The sequence below is a fragment of the Rhineura floridana genome, chromosome 2 (assembly GCF_030035675.1).
Source record: "Rhineura floridana isolate rRhiFlo1 chromosome 2, rRhiFlo1.hap2, whole genome shotgun sequence".
NCBI classification, from domain to species: Eukaryota; Metazoa; Chordata; class Lepidosauria; order Squamata; family Rhineuridae; genus Rhineura; species Rhineura floridana.
In genome coordinates, this window is record NC_084481.1 from 7531450 (window position 1) to 7552595 (window position 21146).

The 21146-nt window shown below is 39.8% G+C and overlaps 1 protein-coding gene across 6 annotated transcripts in view; it reads right to left on the minus strand.

Moving 5' to 3' along the window:
- ERBB4 (erb-b2 receptor tyrosine kinase 4) overlaps positions 1 to 21146 on the minus strand; it is a 1247562-nt gene that overhangs the window by 1042883 nt on the left and 183533 nt on the right. Inside the window, exon 1 of one of the 6 annotated variants that reach the window (XM_061607683.1) lies at positions 10506 to 10570. The exons of the other annotated variants lie outside the window; for them this stretch is intronic. Coding sequence (XP_061463667.1) covers positions 10506 to 10551 — 46 coding nt within the window. The 5' untranslated portion in view covers positions 10552 to 10570. Of the gene's footprint in view, positions 1 to 10505; positions 10571 to 21146 lie in introns of those variants that run through there. 6 annotated transcript variants of the gene reach the window in all.

Genomic DNA, 21146 nt, shown 5'->3' on the forward strand with positions numbered 1-21146 from the left:
TGCATCTGTTTTCCTGTTTAGACCCTGAGACATTTGCATTTCTCCATTGCATGCAGACCAGTAAACATCACAAATGGAAGGCAAATTAATTTCTCTCACTTTTTTCTTAGTACAGAATATCCCACAGTCTTTTTCTGATATTCCATAAATTAGAACACATGAATTTTATTTTGATTAGATTGTTGTACACAATTGTTGCCTTTTTTAAAGTGTGAGAGAGGGGGGAAACAGCACACAGTTGTCAAAAAGACAGCTTTTTTACCTGATTGTTCATATCAGTGAATATCAGCAAGAAAGGTAAAAAAAACAATCCATACAAGATGTATATGCCAAAATGGTCAGACATGGATTCTCAGTGTCCCCATTGGCTAATGCCATTTTTCTTCACCATTTCCTAGTAATGAAAGCAGCGCAGAGGGCTGGAAAACTCTGACTTAATTATCCTCATCAGTCTCTGAGACAAGAGTTTTAGCTGCTGTAAACACTCCCTTGATAGCTGATAAGGAATCTGCTGAAAAGCTGTTTTTGTGAGGGGGGGAACCTCCGGGGTACACCCATTAATCATAGCACAGTACTGTATGCGTGTCACTACCTCAGAGAAAAGACATGGAGCATGGCATTCTGGCCCTCATAAGGACACAGAATGCTTAATACACATCTATCTTGTAATAAAATACTGGTGTGTTACATACAGGTCCTTTCAGTCATTAGCATCCACATGATTAGGATTGGGGGGGGTGTACTCACTGCGTTATCCTGTGCCCCCATGAGCCCCAACTGTAAGGTGTCTATATTTTAGGGGCATATTTGCAGCAGGGAAGCCTGCTGAAAGTAGGGAGCTGGAACCCTGGGTCCATCTAGCCAGAGACAAATGTCTGACAATGGTTAAATACAAATGCTTCAAGAAGATTACAAGAAGGAATGAGCTGCTGCCACTTTGAACAGATATTGGTAAGTTGAGGACACTTTGCTATTATAGATACCAACATTTTGTCTAACATCTTATTGATTATTTACCACTTATTTGGCAAGTCTTCTAAAACCCAATTACACTCTTGACAGTTATTGTTTTAGGCAGGAGAAAGTTCTCTAGGTCAATCGTGCAAAAGGGAGGAGAAAATATGTTCCTTTGTTTAAAACTTGCACTGTTTTAGAATTATGGGGAGAGATTTCTCATATTATTTCTTGTTATTTCTATTGTCCATTGAAGCAAAGAAACTCCCATTATGTAAAACTATATAATAGAACAAAATGACTTATTATTACTTATAAGTCATCATCTACATACACAATAATTTACTGAGTTTTATAAACAATATAAAATCAAGTGCTTGCAGCCAAGGAGCTTACTATCTAAACTAGACAACAGGGAAGACAGAGGGAGAGACAAGGATACAAAATGGTGAATGTGGGCATAAGTAAATGGAAATGGACTGCCTTCAAGTCGATCCCGACTTCTGGCGACCCTATGAATAGGGATTTCATGGTAAGCACTATTCAGAGGGGGTTTCCCATTGCCTCCCTCTGAGGCTAGTCCTCCACACCTGGCTAGGGCCTGCTCAGCTTGCCACAGCTGCACCAGCCAACCCCTTCCTTGTCCGCAACTGCCACCTGGGGGAAACTGGGCTCCTTCGGACTCTGCAGCTTGCCCACGGCTGCACAGGTGGCAGGGCACGTAACCCCCGAGCCACTCACTGTGGGGGTGATCTTTAGCTGGCCCTGTACACCCAGGAGACACAAGCTGGGATTTGAACTCACAGACTCTGGACTCCCAGGCAAGCTCTCCTCCCCACTGTACTATACCAGCTGTTCTGTAACTAGGGCATATATTGGCCTGGTTCAGATGCATGCATTAGAATACTGAGGAGAAGCAGTTATGAGCTTAAAGTTATGAGATAAGGGAAGGAAATCTAATTTTTCCAATCCCGATTCTGAGCACACCAATTTCCTATTACATCTGAAATGTAGGAAGCTGTCGTTTGTTCTAACCATAGTTAGTTCAAACAAACCAAAATCAAACTTTGGTTTTTGATCTTGTTTATTGTCATGGCTAAAACAGACCATAATTTTCTTCAGTATGGCATAAACAGTAACATTTTAGTTCAAGACCATGACCAAAAGCTTAAACTTTCCTTCTGAACATGAAGTAGGAGGGTGTGATGATAGCAAAATTCAGCTGTGGCCAAGACACTGGGTCAGCGACTACAGTGTCACTGGCTAAGGAGCCAGACTAGGGTAATGGCTTGGAGCCTGATGCTGGCTGATGAGGGGGCCACTGAATTCATGGCTGGCAGACAGAAGCCCATAGAACAGATCCCACAGCACCACAGCCCATAGAAGTGGAGTCAGAACACTCACAGGTGATTCCCCAGACCCCAAGGAACCAAGTGCTTCCAACCCTATTTCACCATCCAATACCACAAACAATATACCAAGCAGGAGTGCACAGTAGGCAGGAGAACTACCTATCCTCACATCAGAAGGTTAGCTTTTTAAGACTTTAGTTCTCCAAAAGGGGGCAGAGCACAGGATAGGTGGACTGGAGAGGTTAAAAAGTTATCAGTTCACTTGCAACTCTTGTCAGAGCAAGTTGCTCATAAGAAGCTCTCAGTACTGCCTTGCCCTGTGGCCTCCTCCAAAAGACAACAGGACAGCATGGGACGGATTTTGATGCTGTATTCGCCCCGGTTGTGAAACACGAGTCCATTCGCGTTCTGTTGAAGCTAGCAGCGATGCAGAACATGAGCGTAAATCACTACGATATAGGGACAGCATTCCTGCATGGTGATTTAAGAAAGGAGATATATATGGAGCTGCCTCCGGGTTCTGTGTCACAGGAAGGGTTTGTGTGTAAACTGCATAAGTCTATATATGGATTGCGGCAAAGTGCACGCTGCTGGAATGAGAAATTAGACAGAGTGTTGCAGGAGATGGGATTCCAAAGATGCAAGGCAGATCCATGCGTGTACATACAAAGAAAGGGAACGAAAACCACGTTCTGTGCAGTTTATGTGGACGACATCATGTACATATATCATGCGGAGCAGGAGGAACGAGAATTCAGTGAGCAACTGGGCAGGCAGGTAGACACAAAGAATTTGGGGCCTGTCACACGTTATTTGGGCACAGATATTGTGCGTGAAGTAGACGGGAGCATAACATTGAGTCAAGAAGGAAAGATAAATCAGCTCCTAGAGGAGCGCAACATGACAGAATGCAATGCTGTTAAGACTCCCATGGTTGTGACGTTCCAACAGAACGTACAAGAGACACCTTGTGCAGAACCCGAAAAATACAGGCGCATAATAGGGAAATTACAATATTTGGTGAACATGTCTCGCCCAGACATCTGTAATGCTGTCAGCATTTTAAGTCGGAAGGTAGAGCACCCATCAGAGGCTGACTGGCAGGGAGTTAAAAGGGTAGTACGTTATCTCAAAGGCATGAAAACAAAGAGTCTGGTTTTGTCAGGAGCAAAGGTAGGGGATCTAGAATGTTTCGTGGATGCAGATCATGCTGGTGAGCTGAGCAGCCGTAAGTCAACCTCAGGCATAGTTGTGATGTGCATAGACTGGAGCATAGTCTTGCATAGACTGGAGCAGCAGAAAACAAACAGTGGTTGCCACATCAAGCGCAGAAGCAGAGTATGTTGCTCTTTCCCATGCCTGCAATGAACTGCAATGGTTCACAATGCTCATGCATGAGATAGGCATAGACATACAACTACCAATCACTGTATATGAGGACAATCAGACCTGTATTAACATAGCCACTTCAGAAGCTCATACGAAACGAACGAAACACATCAGTGTCAGATACTGTCATGTAAGGGACCACGTGCAAAAAGGGTTTATTAATTTGACATTTTGTGACACTAACAACATGGTTGCTGACATCATGACCAAGCCTTTGTGTGAAGAGAAGTTCGACAAGCTGGTGACAAGGCTTGGAGTGGTCTGATGTACAATGATTAATAAAGTTTGAGCTGTGTGGACTGTAAACTGAAATGTACTGTATGCTGCAATGTACTGAAATGTATTACTGGATGCATATGTATACCTATGTATGGTATTGTAGAAATGTTCTGCTGAAATGTACTTGTAATGTGCAGACTTGATGAAAAGGTGGGGACTGTTGACCCATAGGCATTACTGCCACTGGTTATTTTCATCAAGTCTGAAAGCCTGGAGCAAGGATGAGCATTATCAGGAGTTAAGTCCTTGCCCAGCCTTGGCGCGGCCCGTCAAGGCCAACACCTGTTTGGTGCCAAGGCAACAGGAGATAAAGGCTGGCACAGCTCAGCCAGCTTTCTGTGGGGGTTTGATTTCTGTGTGAAGAAGCGGCTTTCTGTAGAGTGCTGTTACTGAGTGTTTTCTTGCTAGGAGGAAAGCGAAACTGTGCTTGTGAGCGTGCATGCCTGAATGTCCAAGTAAAGGACTCTTAAACTATCTCTTGCCTCTGGAGTTTCTTGACCGTCTCAATCTCAAGTGTAAGCTGCGCTGATCACGCAAACATCCGCAAACACCAACAGTGGGCAAGACCAAGGCTTACACCTGGTTGACCTCATCAGCTGGTTGACCTTATGGCTCCAATCCTCCCCTGCAGGCATTGTGGACAGATTAAGATGCTCCGCCCCCAGAGACTAATGAAATCCACTGGATTCCTGAATGCCCTGGGGGAGTTCTCAGTAGATACAGCAGGTGACCCTGTTGAAGCCCTTGTCACACTATGGAACAATGAGACACATCAGGCTCTTAACACAGTTGCCCCTGAGCACCCCTCCGGCATTGCGGAGACTGGTTTGCACTTTGGTACACCAGTGCAATGAAACAGTCCAGATGATGGCTAGAGTGCAAGTGGCAAAAGACGTGCTGTGAGGCTGATCGGGCACAAGTAAAACATCATAACCGTGCCTACTGTGTGGCAGTGAGGGTGGCGAAGAAGGCCCACTTCCCAAGAAGCCGTCCAGTGGATCTTTTCTTACTGTCAGGGGTCTGTTGACATCAACTCCAGGAAATGAAGTTTTAGACCCTTCAGAGGCCCACTGTGAATTGTTTGCAAGGCACTTTGAGGGTAAAGTTGCTCTCCTCTGTAGAAATCTTGATGCCCCATCCACATCTACTATAGTCCCCAGTGAGGTGTCCAGTGCAACATCTGTTGGAACTTCTTGGGATCAGTTTCAGTTGATGCATCCTTTAGGGAAAGTGATTGAGAGGTTGTGGTGCAGCAGTTGCAAGTACTCTTGGATCAAACAGATTATCTTGACCCATCCCAGTCTGGGTTCAGGCCTGGTTATGGGACTGAATCGGCCTTGGTCACCCTGATGGATGACTTTTATTGGGAGAAGAACAGGGGGAGTGTGACCCTGTTATTCTTACTTGATCTCTCGGTGGCTTTTGATATTATTGACCATGATATCCTTCTGAGCCAACTTAGGGAGATGGGTATTGGAGGCACTGTTTTACAGTGGTTCTGATCCTATCTCCAAGGTCGCTCTCATAGAATAGCATTGGGTGACTGGGACAGGGTATCGCCAACATGTCACCCAGCTGCTAAAAGAATCAGTAGCTACCAGGCCAGGTTCAAGGTTCTGGTTTTGATGTACAAAGCCCTATATAGATTGGGACCAGGATACCTGAAAGACTGCCCTTATATACCTAGTTGATCACTGCGCCCTGCAAGTGAGGGCCTCCCGCAGATACCATCATATCAGGAGGTCTGTTCCACACAACATGGGAAGCAGACTTTTAGTGTAGTGGCACCTACCCCTTGGAATTCCCTCCCCTTAAATATTAGATAGGGACCATCTGTATTATTTTTTTGCCACCTAATGAAGACCTTCCTCTTTCAACAAGCCTTTTAAGTAGAGACCTTATCCCAGTCTGTGTCTGTGTTGGAATTGCTTTTTAAGATGTTTGTAAAGATCTTTTTTAAAAAGATGTTTTTAAATATGTTTTGTTTTAATATGTTTTAAAGGCTGTTTTTATGATGTTTTAGAGTGTTTTTAGTGTTTTGTTTGCTGCCCTGGGCCCTTACTGGGAAGAAGGGTGGGATATACATTTAATTCATCATCATCATCACAACCACCACCACCACCCATGGTTTGTTATGACATCTGAACATGACCATTGTGGCACAGACAAAGAACAATTATAAATTGACAATAAAACAGCCATTAAATAGAAAGTCTCTAGAAGGTATTAGGAAATGAATTTTCCAGAAAATAAGCATTATCTTTACAATCTCAATGACTGAGAATAAAAATTCTATATCTGTTTGTATACTGCATACAGTATATTGGCTGTATAAAAAGAGATATAATCTAGATTATAAATAAACAGATTATAAATATATATGATTTCAATAGCTGGCTTTAGAACATCAGACTCCACAATAATCAAGTTCCTTTTCCTTGATACAGCGAAACAGAAAAGTTCAGTTACTCATGTGCAAGTCCTATCCTCTTTTCTCAACAGTGATGGAGCAATCAACATTCAAAAGCTCAGGCAGTCATAGTCTATTTTGGCTTCTGAATATGGTCTAAAAGCATTAGCACAGAATATGGGGAAAACCATGTCAATCCTACAAAATAGAAGTGTTCTGAAGTGTGCGAAAACAAGTGTTATATTTTGAGAACATCCAAGGCAGCTGAAATGCTAGGAAAGCAACAGATGTTGATAGAAAGGGGGCAGAAAGTACTGCTAAGCAAAATTCAAATGATACACTTTAAAACAGAAACAATATCCAGTACTAATAACTATTGGAGATTGTAAGGAGCAGGTTTCTCAGAAACTACAAAGCAGATGATCTCCACATTTGTCACGGCCTTAAGTCAAGAAAATGTACACGCTCTCTTCCTTTCCTTTCCTAGTATTTGCAAGTGAGAAGCCTATGGATGAAGCTGGATGGAATGATCCAGGGCTCTAGGTATTCACCCTTTTTACACAGTTGGAAACCACAGGAGCTGAACATGCACGAGAGGGAGGGGATCATGCCCTCTTTCTCCACTCCCATTTCCCAAATGTATGGGCCCCTTGTGAACTCAAAGTTCATTTACTTAGAGGTTAAGATCAGGGATAATGGGTATGAACGTGCTCCCCCTCCCCTTTAGCTTACATAGTTACTGACTGCGTTTCTGGAGAACATTTGTGCCAGGTGCAGTATGAACAGTTATGTCAGTGTCCAACTCCATAAAAGGAGCAATCCTCTTGGCCCAAATGATATCCCCGATTCAGTCATAAGTGCTAAACAATAACAGCAATAAAAAGTGCTGAAAAAGCAAACAGCTTCTTTTTATGGTTTGTCACCTGAAAAAGTTAATTTGCCTGACTAGACAGTTAAAATAGATTTCATTACTAGGAAAAGAAAAGGGGGGGGGGACACAGTTCTATTTTATAAATGGACTATTTTATAAATAAACTTTTATGTGCTTCTTTTTTAGGCTTATTCATTCTTTCTAAACATATTAGTAGTTTTAGAAAGTTGTAAATCCACCCGGCCATTCAAGACAAGGATCACACTCTGTTCCAGATAAGTCATCTCCACGTAGATGAGACTACACGCAGACTGAGTAGTTTTAAAATAACAGAAAACTGTGTGTAGATAAAAAAAGAAGAAGGGAACCTCACTTTCTGTCTTCTGTATAAGGCAACTGTTGTGTGAAACATTTAGATAGATAAATGAACTCATTCAAAATCAAAATTATCATCATTAATCATTTGTTTGGTGATGCCAGCAACGCACAAGGCAATTTCCAGAAACACAAGAAGAAGCAGTATATGCTCCCCAGATATCACACACACTGGATAGGTAGATATAAGTTGATAGTTGTGAGGAAAATAGAAATTCTCAGTTTGATGCATAGGATGTCTTAAAGCCACTTAAAGGGGGGGGTATTGAAACCATAACTGCAGAAGAAATCATGACTGCACTCAAACCATTTTGCAGCCTTTTATACTGATCCACTGAAATAAGGTTCCCATAGCTCAGGACAAAATCAAGCCAAGGTGAAAACAGGCCCTGCAGAAACAGGTGATGTAAAAAGCCAAAAAAAAAAAGTGGAACACAGCTGTGGTCAATATCTACAATACCCTCTACAGCCAGTAATTTATAAATGTTCCCAATGCCATAACAATTAGGTCATTCGAATCCTACAACAATACAGCAGTTATTCTGGTCTGTCTCAGAAGGAAACCTTGACTACATTTCCAAAACTGTCAAAATAGGAAGACAACTCCATCACCTTAAATGTATTTGGTTCCAGCATTTTAGGTTCTGCATGAAACATAGAAAGGACATGTCCTTCCCAGATATCATACTACCTCAGGGTGGTAAACTTATTCTTGTTGTTGGATGAAGGATTTAGATATGTTCTATTATCTTTTATTCTATATATTTGGTTTTAAATGATTGACAAGCTGTAGACTTTTTCTGCAGAAGTGATAAATGCAACAAATAGTATTTTTTATTTAATAATAAATAAATAATAAATATTATTTAAAAAACAATGTTTTTTAACCCTTTTTAAAATATTTTTTTAAAGCTTTTTAAAAAAATGTTTTTAAAGTTGTTTTGTTTTGATGTATTTTAAGGTCTGTTTTTATGATGTTTTTAGTGCTTCTCTTTGCTGCCCTGGGCTCCTGCTGGGAGGAAGGGCGGGATATAAATAAATAAATAAATAAAATTCACAGTGGGTTTTATACTGTATTCCTAAGAAATCTGAGATTCTCTGCATGCATGTCAGGGCTCATTTAAAATTTCAGTATTGTCAGATAAGCTTCTCTGAAAGATGGCTTGCCTGCCACTGCTATCTTTCCCTGCAAAATGCAGCTGTAAGAGAATGTTGAGTGTGACTGAGGGCAGGTGTGGGGAACCTGTGGCCTCTGGATGTTGCTGGACGTCAACTCCCATCAGTCTTGGCCATACTGGGAGTTGCAGTCCAACAACATCAGGTTGGTGAAGACTACTCCAGACGAGTTAGCATGGAAAGGATTCCCTGAAATTAAAAAGTTGGAGAACCATTTCCATAAACACAAACATACTCCACAGTGGGGGGATATACATACCCATGTTATGGTGAAGCTATGTGAGTTTTGTCTCTCCCTCCACTACCAAATGTACATTCAGAATCAGAAGTGATGTGACTGGAAGTCAACAAACTGGGAAGGGAGCAGCCACTCTACTCAGAGTAGGCATGTTTCATACATAAATATACTGCCTGCCCTGAAGGATGCAGTAACACCAGAAGTCTATCCAACTAGTTTCAGTAGGATAGGTCAAGAGGGAACAGAGAATGGTTGCTATATTAGTAATGCTGTCTCATGAAAAAAATAAGGAAAGCTGCAGGCTGCTTTACCCGGCCCTGTTATATATGCATAATAGAGAGCAGGAGCAAGCCTTAGGCCACAGTGCCTCCCTTATCATACATAAAATGTTTTGTACAAACTGGTACTTGCATGTGTGTCATCTGTGAAGGTGGCGGGGGGGGGCAGTAACACTGACAGCTGTTGTCTCACTTTCTGGCTCTCACAATGCTTTTCTGTAGCTTCAGATAGAGAGAAGGTTGGCACAAGTGCCTTTGGCCATTCCCTGACGTGCCCGGCCATTCAGGATAGAACTGCAGAAGGCTCCTGCTCAGCTTTTTCCGTTCGGCAGCGGCTGGAGCCGCACACACTTGCTGCTTTCCTTACTCAACAGCACTCTCGTTTGGTTTGCTTTTCCTTACAAATGGGTGCACCTTTCCTTGGCTGCAGGCCATTACCCTCACTCACGCATTATAATACTTAATCTCAGTGTGGTGAACTTATGGCCTGGGGCCTGAATGCAACTGTATTTGGCCTTTGGAACTCTCTCCAGGCTACGTTCCTCTCTCTAGACCACCCCCATCTCTGGTGCTGCTCGGTACCCCCAAGTGTTTTCACTGGACTGGAACGTGTTGCACTCTGCCCACTATTGCCTCAGGCTCCACTCACCACTGGTATGTGGCCCAGAAGGGAATATGGCCCTCCAGCTGAAAAGGTTTACCCACTCCTGCTCTAGCCATTTGAGATGCTTGATTTAAAAAATAAAATAAATTCAAAAGTTGCTTGGTATTCCTATTTCCAATAAGTAAAAAAAATGAATGAATAATTCTTACCCAACAATCCACTGAATGGAAACCTAGAGGTATTTCAAAATGAACAGCTTGTCCAAAGAAAATTAAACTAAAGAGAGGGGAGATACTATATAAATAAAGGCAGGTTTCCTTCCAATAAATTTATTCCCTATTTTCATATTTATTTCCCCTAAAATAGTACAAAGAAGGGGAACTGACTCCAAACACATCAGCTTATTACAGGAAATTAAATTTGTAGCTCTTTTACAGAGGGCAACAGAATGCCAGGCCGCTTTCTCAGGAGGCAAAACAGAGAGACAAGGCCAGGTCCAATCCGGTTTGTGGTAGCAGACTGAGCTGTGTGAGCAGAATCTCAATAATCCCCACCAATACCACTTGCACACTGCTTTACCTTTCATGTCTGCTTCACATTTTGAGCATGGCAGCAAACTCTCCATTCTCTCACTTTCTCAAATGGGAAACAGGAAGGAAAGACTCTTAAATTGTGAGGCTCTGACTCATATTGTCTTTTAATACAGTCCTGCAGAAGAAACTCAGCCACTGCTTTAGGGGGTTATGAAACCTCAAAGCTCAACCTTTAAACTGATATTCAGATTAAAGCCAGACTTACTGGGGACATCTGCCTGCTCGCTAATGTTTTATTCAAACAGAGCTACTCTCAGAACATGCTCAGAGATTGCAATTTACACTTGTTCCTTGCTAGCATACAAGGCAAAATACTGTACCAAGGTTGACATTAATAATAACGGCCTTCCATATGTGTTGCTATTTCTTCTTAAGAGATGTGTATAAAGAAAATCACTTACTTTCTTTCATGTTATAGAAACTGTGACTGTGCCAAATAGATGAGTAAAGAATTTGACCAAAAAAGATCAGACATTAATAAGAATATATTTGACTTTAATGAAGCTGGGATTTCCCACCTACCCCTGTATGTGTCTGCACGTGCACACACGCACATACACACACACTCTGTAGGCAGTGCAATTACACTACTCCTAGTCTGATATTTATCACAATTCTCAGCCATCTCTCTGTAAAGGTTTATCTCCAGGAGCTTGAGACGATATGGAACTTCAATTTTTCACAAAATGCCCTCCTAAAACATTTATAAAGAATATGATTCCACATGACGAATAAAAAATAAATCTGCAAATCAAGTACAGAGATATAAAGGTTCAATAATCTATTTTGTGTAGGGTAGCCATGTGCCCCAATTACAGATTACATTCCACTGTTTGAAGAGCTGCCCAATCCAAATCCAGTTTAAAGATAAAGAGACCTAAGAAGGGTAACCACAAATGGCCCTGAAGTTGTCCATCAACAGTTAGCACCTGGACAGCAGACACCTTGCCGAGTCACAATCTTCCCCACTATTGAGTTATTAACTTTTAGTTTTTAGTTAGTTATGACTGGTTGCTACAGTGGACAAGGATATAAAATACTAGAGGTGTGAGGAGTCAATTACCAAGGGGAAGCAGGGTGATTCAGGATGCTTTACCACCCTCCCCAGGTCTAAACATGATGTCAACGAAGTACCCAAAGTCAGATCAGCCCCCCCCCCGAGTCTCATGTTGGTCTGTTGGTCTGTTTCTGCCCTTTTCTGACTTTATAGCTCTGCTTTCCTATATCCTTATGCTTATCAAGGAAATGAAGTTTCCAGAATATTGCCTATGGAGCACTGGAGAGCTCTAGATGTATTTATTTATTTGTTAAAGCATAGCAGCTTCATTTAATCCAATCTTGATCTGCTTTAACAAAAAACAAACAAATCTAGAACTCTTCATAACACTGCAGAGAACATTCTAGATAGCATCATATTGTAAGACAACAACAACTTTATTTGCTCTTAGCCATGGGCCATAGCATTACTAAAACACTACAACAAAATATACAGTAACATTTCCACTCATCTAAAATATAAAACATGGTTAAAAAAAAAAATTCAAAACTGTTGGTTTTTACAATATTGGGCTCTGATATGTTTTGCAGCAAGTGCAAAATTTGCTACTGCCAATATGATTTTACTATGATTATCCGAAAGTAGGTCGGCTATTAAAATATCTGGAGAGAGGCCAGCTCTAGGGACTGTAAAAGGTGCTAAAAATTTGTGTCTATGGTCGTTATATAAGGGGCACTTTAGCATGTAGTGGACCAGATCTTCGATCTCCCTATTTCCGCAGATGCAGAAATGGTCAGATCTCGGCACCCCTTTATATCTGCCCTCCAAATAGGCTGTGTTCATGGTCTGGAATCTAATTTCAGTATAGACTCTACGAATCTTCGGATTGGTAAGGATGGTGAAATAAGGGGCAATGGTGTGATTTAATTTAAAAAAAGGAAACCATTTCGAAAAAGAGGATGACTCAATAAAAAGCCTATCTTGCACCTCGTGGTAGTTAAAAATCCAATTACTCAGTTCCTTTGGGGAAAATGTTGGGAGATTACTAGGAGAAAGGTTGTAAGAATCCATTAACATTAAAACAGTGTGGGCCCAGCCACCAAATTGTAGTTGTTCTTGCCAACATAGTTTAACAATTGTGGATTCATCAAGGTGGGAGATTTTCTTCCAAAATCTTAATGCCCCGGAATCTATTTTGGCTATCAGCGGGGGGAGGCCTGTTTCCGCCCTCACATGGGAAGAAGGTGCACTACGCGGAAGGCCCAGAATCTGTTTCAAAAATAGATTTTGTAGAGGTTCTAGAATTGACAGAAGAGCATGGCCCCAGATTTCTTCCCCATATAGCAATTTGGGGAGGGCTTTGGCAGTAAAGATTTTTATCATCGGTGCTATTAATTGACCCCCCCGGGAATAGAAAAACCTTTTTAATTGTCCTGTTATTCTAGCGCTTGCTAATTTGATATCTTCCGCCTGGGGTTTCCACGAAAGGTTATTGGTCAGAATTATGCCTAGGTATTTGAACATGTGAACTTGTTCTAAAGAGACCCCATTTAAAGTCCAAAGATTTTTGGATAGCCTATTCTTCCCACAGATCATGACTTTAGATTTCGAGTGGTATATCTGTAGGTGGTTCACTCGGCAATACTTCTCTAAAGAGACTAGCATTCTCTTTAGGCCGATCTTATTTAGAGAAAATATTGTAAGACCAACTCTTAATCATTTTAAGGTAAGAAAAAGCAATCTTGAGACAAACTCCTACTAATAGATTTTGGAGTTTTAGTTGGCCTAATAAAAATATTCCTTAATATGGATTATGAAGGAAAGTGAATCTATTTAACTTCCCCCACCAAAGCCCCTGGACCTTTTTGTCCGCAATTTGGCACTTCTCTCATGTCAGCAAATTCCACACCAATTGTCCACAAAACACCTAGGGTATTCCTAGTATTTTAGCCCCTCTGTGCCCTACAGGGAGAAAATCACTGTAGCTATCCTTCTGAATGTTGGTAGGATTCATCCCTCCAGAATGGCTACAAAACGCATCTAATTCAGAGAGAAAATGGAAACATTTATACTTTTCCTTTTTTTATAAAATCAAAATTTAAAGGTGCACAGCACAATACCACCACCCCCAGATATACCTTCCTGTAATTGGACAGTTTAATCCACTCTGAAAGGACTCCTATGCCTGCAAATTTCATTCATTTTGTCCAAAATGGGGGAAAGTTATAGCTCTTTTTATATTCCTGATTAAAATAAAAGGGGGACACAGAGTTTCATTTTATGAGTTGCTTGGAACCCAAACTACAGATAGATAGAAGAAGACAGAGCACAGAGTGTGTCAGAAACATCAGGATTTTTAAGAACACACAGATACAAAGCAAATCTTGTGGCCGGTGTATGCCTCTTTAATATGCAGCTTCACAAGAAAGTCATACACATTCCTAAAATTTATTCTCATCTCCCTTAAAATGTTCTCAAAGTAATTGCCTAATGTGGTAGTTTAATTGGGTCAAACTGCCCTGTTAAGCAAGCATAAAAAGAAACATTTAAATCATGGTCTTATTAAAAAAACAACACCTTCTTTCTTGAGAGTATACCAGAAGTTCACCCTGTTTAACAGCAAAGATGTATTTATTCTCCTCTTCCTTTTAACTGACACAATATAGACACGACACTATTCCTTGATGGTATAGCATCCGTTTGTATTTTGTTCGTAATGAAATTGCCCTGATTATTATTTTTTTAATAGATTTTTTATTTTTTATTTTGTTTCTTCACGTGTATCTTTATATGACATGAATTTTCTCATTTACATCAGACACCAGTATAATTAAGAATCAATAGTTATTCAACAACAACAAACAAAGAAGCATTCAAATGCTAACAAAGAAAATAAAATCTCTCAGACACTCAACCTCTGACTAAACTGATATGCAGTCTAAATGATTGTGAATAAATTCTGTTTCCTTTCTGTTAGGCCATTACATCATTTATAAGTGTCTCCACATCTGCCAGGCTTCCATTGATGGACGATGCATAAACGTATCTTCCGAAGTGTATTCAATAAAGGAGTGCCAAGTTAAATAAAAGGAGTCTGGTTTTTCCTTACCCTGTCTTAGTTTTAGTTCATGTGTAAGTTTTTCCGTTATGGCTATATTCCAGAGGGAGTTATACCATTGTTTTATTGAGAGGTCATTTGCTGATTTCCACTGCAATGCAATTGTTAATTTTGCTGCTAAGGTCATGTAGATGATAAATTCTTTGGAGAGCAGCTTTGCATTTGTAGCATCAAATATGTTTAATAGCAATAATTTTGGCGTAAAATCAAAGTGTTCTTTAGAAATCAACAACATTTCATCATAAACCCTGAGCCAAAAAGCTTGTATTGTTTCACATTCCCACCAGAGATGAAAATATGTTCCTTTGTTCCCACAGTCTCTCCAGCATAGTGGAGAGGCTGTGGAAAACATGCGTGATACCTGGACAGGTGTGCGATACCATCAATGTATCATTTTCAATGAATGTTCTTTGAGATAGCTAGAGACAGTCTTAAACGGTTTCGTTTCCCATAACCTATCCCAGTCTCGAAGTTGTATTTCAGAGCCCAGATCTGTCTCCCATATTTCCTTGAGAGAAAGAGTGGATTTTAGAGATGAGTTAAGCAAAATGAAGTAAATTTTAGAGACCAGACCTTTTTCTCCTTTGTGTGTATCTTGGAGTAAGTGCTCAAATTGTGTTAGAGATCTTGTTGCTTGTTGTTTCGTGTATTTTAAAATAATAAAGCTGTGGACCTGGGCTAATGTTAGCCAGTCCAGTTTTATTCCTCTCAATTTCAGTTTTAATTGTTCAACTGAAAGGGGAAGAGAGTTTGCAAAGAAATCACATAATCTATGGAGTCCCCTCATACTCCATTCTTTTAGCTGATATTCCCTGTCAGTAGTATAAAATTTGGGATGAAAGGCAATAGGTATCAAAGGTGAAATTATGGGGGCCAATCTGTTCTGCCATAATTTCCAGATCTGAAACATACATTTAGTAAATGGATTGGCCATGTTATTGATAGTTTGCTGTCTTACTGAGAGAAAGAGTAAGGACCTAAGTGAAGCATCAGCGGCAAGGTTGATTTCCATCTCCACCCAGTGTTTCTCCTTTATGTTTTTAATTAAGTACACCATTTGACGAATTTGAAAGGCATTGTGATAATATGTTAGATTTGGAATGCCCCATCCCCCTAAATTTGATTTTCTATAGATTAAAGTTTGGGCTAATCTAGATTTTTTCTGCTGAAAAATAAATTTGATAATCGTACGTTGCCATGATTTTATGATATCGCTAGATATATGGATAGGTAAAACCTGAAATAGAAATAGGAATCGAGGAAGTAGCATCATCTGTAATGCAGCTATTCTGCCTAGCATTGAGAGAGAGTTATTTTTCCAAGATTTGAGATTACTTTTAAGTTTTGTAATAATTGGGTTATAGTTTAAATAAAACATTTATTTATATTTTTTGATATAATGACCCCTAGATATTTAATTTTTTTAGCACAAATAGAGATTCCCAATGCTGCTTTAACTAATTTTTGTGTATTAGGACCTATGTTTATAAACAGGGATTCGGATTTGGTGTAATTAATGGTGAATCCCGACATGTCCTTATATTTTTTAAATAAGTTTTTTAAGCTATCTGAGGACGCTAGTGGATCTGAGAGAAGGAGGGCCACATCATCAGCAAACAGGCTTATTTTGTGAGTGGATCCATTAAAGTTGTATCCTTCAATGGTGGATTCCTCTCTCACTGCTTAAGCCAAAGATTCCATGGTTAAGGCGAATGAAAGTGCCGATAGGGGACATCCTTGTTTCGTTCCCTTTTCAATTTTTATAAATCCTGATTCATATGCGTTAATTCTGATGCTGGCTAAGCCTTGTTTATATAGGCCTTGTATAATGTTAATGAAGGTATTTCCAAACTTGTAGTGTTGCAAGACCTGAAAAAGAAAGTCCCAGTGTAGCGAGTCAAATGCCTTTAGGGCATCTAGTTTAAATATTGCTAATGGTTTATAATATTTTTTGCTATGCCAAATAATGTTCAATAGCCGTCTGATTGGGTCTGAAATTTGTCTGCCTTTAATAAAGCCAGTTTGGTCCGGGTTGATAATAGCGGGCATGATGAGGCTAAGCCTGTTTGCTAGAACTGAGGTAAAGATCTTTTGGTCTTGGTTGAACAAGTTAATTGGTCTATAGTTATTCTTGTCATTCAGATTTTCCCCTGGTTTGGGAATTACTATTATGCGTGATATTTTCCAAGTTAACGGGATCTCTTTACCCTCCCAAATAGTGTTAAATAACCGTGATAGATGGGGGACCAGTTGTGCCTTGAATTTCTTATAGAAATCTGTAGAAAAGCCATCTGGCCCAGGGGATTTATTATTTTTAAGTTTCTTGATGATTTCATTAATTTCAGTCTCGGTGAACTTTTGGTTTAGAATAGATTGTTGGTCTTGATCTAGCTTTGTAAGCTTTAAGTTTTGGAGAAAAGGCTGTATATTTGTATTCTTAGGTTCTGGGGCTTTGTATAGTGTTTGGTAGTAAGACATGAATTCAGAGTGAATCTTTTGGGTTTTATATGTAAGTTGGCCATTATCTTGTTGCACACACCATATTTTGTTTGAAGAAAGTTTATGACGTAGTCGATTAGCTATAAGTTTGGAATTTCGATTACCTTTTTCATAAAAATTTTGCTTGAGATAAATCATGGATTTTGATATTTTTGAGATTTCTAGGGCTTCTATTTTTTTCCTTATGGTGTCTAATTCATGTCTAATTTTAATAGAGCCTGATTGTTTATGTTGAAGTTCCAGCTTTTGTAGTTCTTCGTATAGGTTATTTTTTAGGATGGATTTTTGTTTTTGTAGTTTATTTTTCTCTGTAATACAGCATCCTCGTATTACCGCTTTCATTGCATCCCAAATGATATATTATTTAACTCCTATCCCTGTATTGTGTGTAAAGTAATCCTTAATGGCCAATTGGATAGCATCTGTTGCTAACTGATTGGTAAGTAAAAAGTTATCAAATTGCCAGGTAGGTGTTATTTCATCTTTCTCTCTCATAGTTAATATTGCCCATACTGGGGCATGATCTGATATTAAGAAAGACCCAATCTGTGATTCCTGTAAAGTAGTTTGTAAAGTGTCAGTTATGAGGAGGTAATCTATTCTGTAGTAACGTTTATATCTAAAGGAGTAAAAAGAGTAGTCCCTGTCCATTTTATGTAAAGATCTCCAAGCATCCACTAAGTTGAATTTAGATAGGATATCTTGAAAGTTAGTTTTGTTGGTAGACTGAGTAGGTATAGCTGAAGCGGAGTTTACTGATTTGTCCCATATTGGATCAGCAGCCCAGTTTAAATCTTCCCCCACTATCAATTCACCTTCTGCACATTCAGATAATTTTGATAAGGAAGAGGTAAGGAAATGCAATTGTTTTTTGTTGGGCGCATATAGGGATGCTAAAGTCAACTTTTGATTTCCCAGTTGTCCTTTAACAAATATTAGACGACCTTCTGTGTCTTTATAGGTCTGTATGTGTTTAAAAGGGAGAGACCGTGCTATCAGTATAGCTACTCCTCTGCTTTTGGATGAACCATGAGAGGAATATTGCTCTTTATAATAGTTATGGGGTAAGAGTCGTGAAATCTCTTTGCTATGGTGTGTTTCTTGGAGAAAAATTATGGGTGGCTGATCATTTAAAATAAAATTGGAAATTCTTCTTCTTTTGACTGGGTTGCCCAAACCTTTAGCATTCAGAGTGTAAATTTTTACATTACCTTCCATAATCAGATTAAAGATGATATGAGGGATGCATCAATCCCCAGCTTCGGCCCACATAACTTATGTCCCATAGTATCAGCAAATTCAGTTTGCCAGATATGTGCCAGAGAGAAACAATAACAACTGTTAACATCATACAAAATACAACCATTGAACCCACTTTTGGCAGAGTCCCTATTTCTTGGTGGGACTCTGTAACACCTCTTTAAGAGTGTGTTATCCTATGCAGGTAAAACCGTTATAAAATAAAAAACCACTAGTTGACATTATCCCCCCCCCCGTTCCCGCCATTTATAATTCGACTTGTTTTATTTATTTATTTATTTATTTTTATTTTTCCCCTCCCCTTACTTCTCCCCCTTTTTATAATTGTTGTATATTTAATATTGTTAAATAACATATATATTTTACAACAGAATGTCTTAAGCCCTAACATGGCTAAATTGAAAAACCAGGTCGCATTTAAAAGAAAAGGTGACCTGTAATAATGAAATTTGCTTAAGTGAGGTGTTAAACATGACACAAACCGTGTTATATTAGACCTGTGGATTTGGTTATGAATTTCATTTTCCTCTCTGAGTGAAAGAGTTGGATCGTAAAGGACGTGGAGTGCAGAGTGGTTCTGTTTGTTTGTTGAGTCTGAGGCGTTTTTTCTTGGAGAAGACTGTATTCCATTTTTCAGAATCTTGGAAATCTAGCTGTTCCTCTTCTTTATCCAGTTCTTCAGTGTCCCAAGGAATTTCTAAGTTTAATAGGCGAAGGATGTGGCATGTTTCTTTTTTTGTGGTAGCTGTGTGTAATATGCCATCTACTTCAACGCAGAGACGAAAAGGAAAACCCCAGCGATATTTGATTTTAGCAGTTTGCAGTTTTTCTGTTGCTGGTCTCAGTTCTCATCTTTTCCTCAGAGTTTCCAGACTCAGGTCTTGGAGAACCATGATTTCTTTATTGTCGTATCTCAACCCTCCTTTGTCTCTAATGGCTCTCATAAATCCGTCTTTTAATTGAAAACGAGTAAAAGCCACTATGATATCTCGTGGCATTGCAGTACTTTTAGGTTTGGGTGCTAAGCTACGGTGAGCACGCACCAAATCTAGTGCGGTGACAGGGACTTCAGGGAGTACTTTGGACCACCATGTTGTAAGAAATGTAATCATGTCTCCCTGTTCCTTTTCTTCGGGGACCCCACGAAAACGTACATTCCGACGTTTTGCTCTGTTCTCCTGTTCATCCAATTTTGTGTTTAATTCTCTATTAGCTTTTAAAAGTAGTTGTACTTTGTCAGAGGTTTTAACACTTAATTCCATGGCTTCGTTAGCTGTCGTTTCAATAGCCAGGATTTTTTGTGCTAAATTATCCAGTGTATCCTTGTGGATTCAAAGGCTTTTTGCCATTCAGCTATTAATAGGGTATGCATGCTCTGAACTCGAGTCATTACTGTTTCCAACAGGTTTTCTATGTTAACAGACGCCATTTCCCCTTGCCCTGCTTTTCCATTTTTCGCCGCCATTTTGGGCCTTTGTTAGGTGCGATTTTTTAAAACACTAAATTAAGATAGTAAAAGGCCTTAAAGCTTAGCAAATTGTGCTCACAAACGTGCTACAGGGGTTCATTTAACAGGGGTTGAAGAAAGAAACAAGAAGTGTTACCACAAAGTCATTGTAGTTGCCGTTAAGTGCTTGGCGGGAATCAGAGCAGTCGTTCTAAGCCGCAGCCAGGTTTGACGCGCCCCCTGGTCAATTGCCCTGATTATTTATTGAGAACAATAACACATTTGGATTTGGAAATCAAGCAGTCTCAACTGAGCCAGTAGCCATGTAGGGGATCAACATCTGATGTACCACAACTGTCTGAGACTAAAACATGGGAATTGAATTGCTTTACAACAATCACAGTCTGCACTATCTGGAAATGGGCATGGGCATCAAATGACCTGTGTAGCCAGTCACTCTGCAGTGCCCTGTAGATCAGTTCTACCTCCTTACCAGTTCAACATTAAATTGCAGATACTGACTTCTTTACTTCATTCACTGACTTGACTTGCAACCTTGAATGCTAGTTCTTTCTAGGAAGGTTGTTAGCTCAGGGGCAGAGCAACTGCTTTGCGTACAGAAGGCCTCAGGTGCAACCTCTAGCATCTCCAGGTTCGACTGGGAGAGACCCCTTTATGAAATTCTGGGGTGCTCCTGCCAGTGAATGTAAACAGTATTGAGCTAGATGGACCACATGAGTGTCACAAAAGTGAAACTGCAAAATGTGGTTACGTGGTTGGAGAAAGTTGCAGTAGCTATTTGCCTATGTCTAGAGGTGCATCCTGCTTAAAATGTGTACAAATATCTCTTTTCTTTTGGTTTTAAATATATTATCATGCTCTAATGCGTATTACAATGCAGATAATTCATTCTGCTCATATGTGCATTTGCTAGGTACAATGTGTTGTAGGTACATGATTGCTGACATTTCTTTTCAACGTAATTTATTTTTTTAAAAGGTTAGGACAAAATTAAGATTAAGACTTCACTTTCTCAGCACCCCTCCCCCATTATTGCATTTTTGAGTAACTTATTGCAGCAATAGCGAAAAAGACAGCTATATGGCAATCATAGAAAATAAATATATTTCCTTGTAGTAGCAAATGAGCTGTGCCAGCAGGAATAGAAAAGGCCCCTTTACCTTCAGTCATACAACCCTCAAGAAACATGCAGGGATGGTCAGAGTTTGGGACTAGTCCTAAAACATACTATAATGGCAAATATTATGTAACAAAATATACTCATAGTGAAATCCTATATACCTAT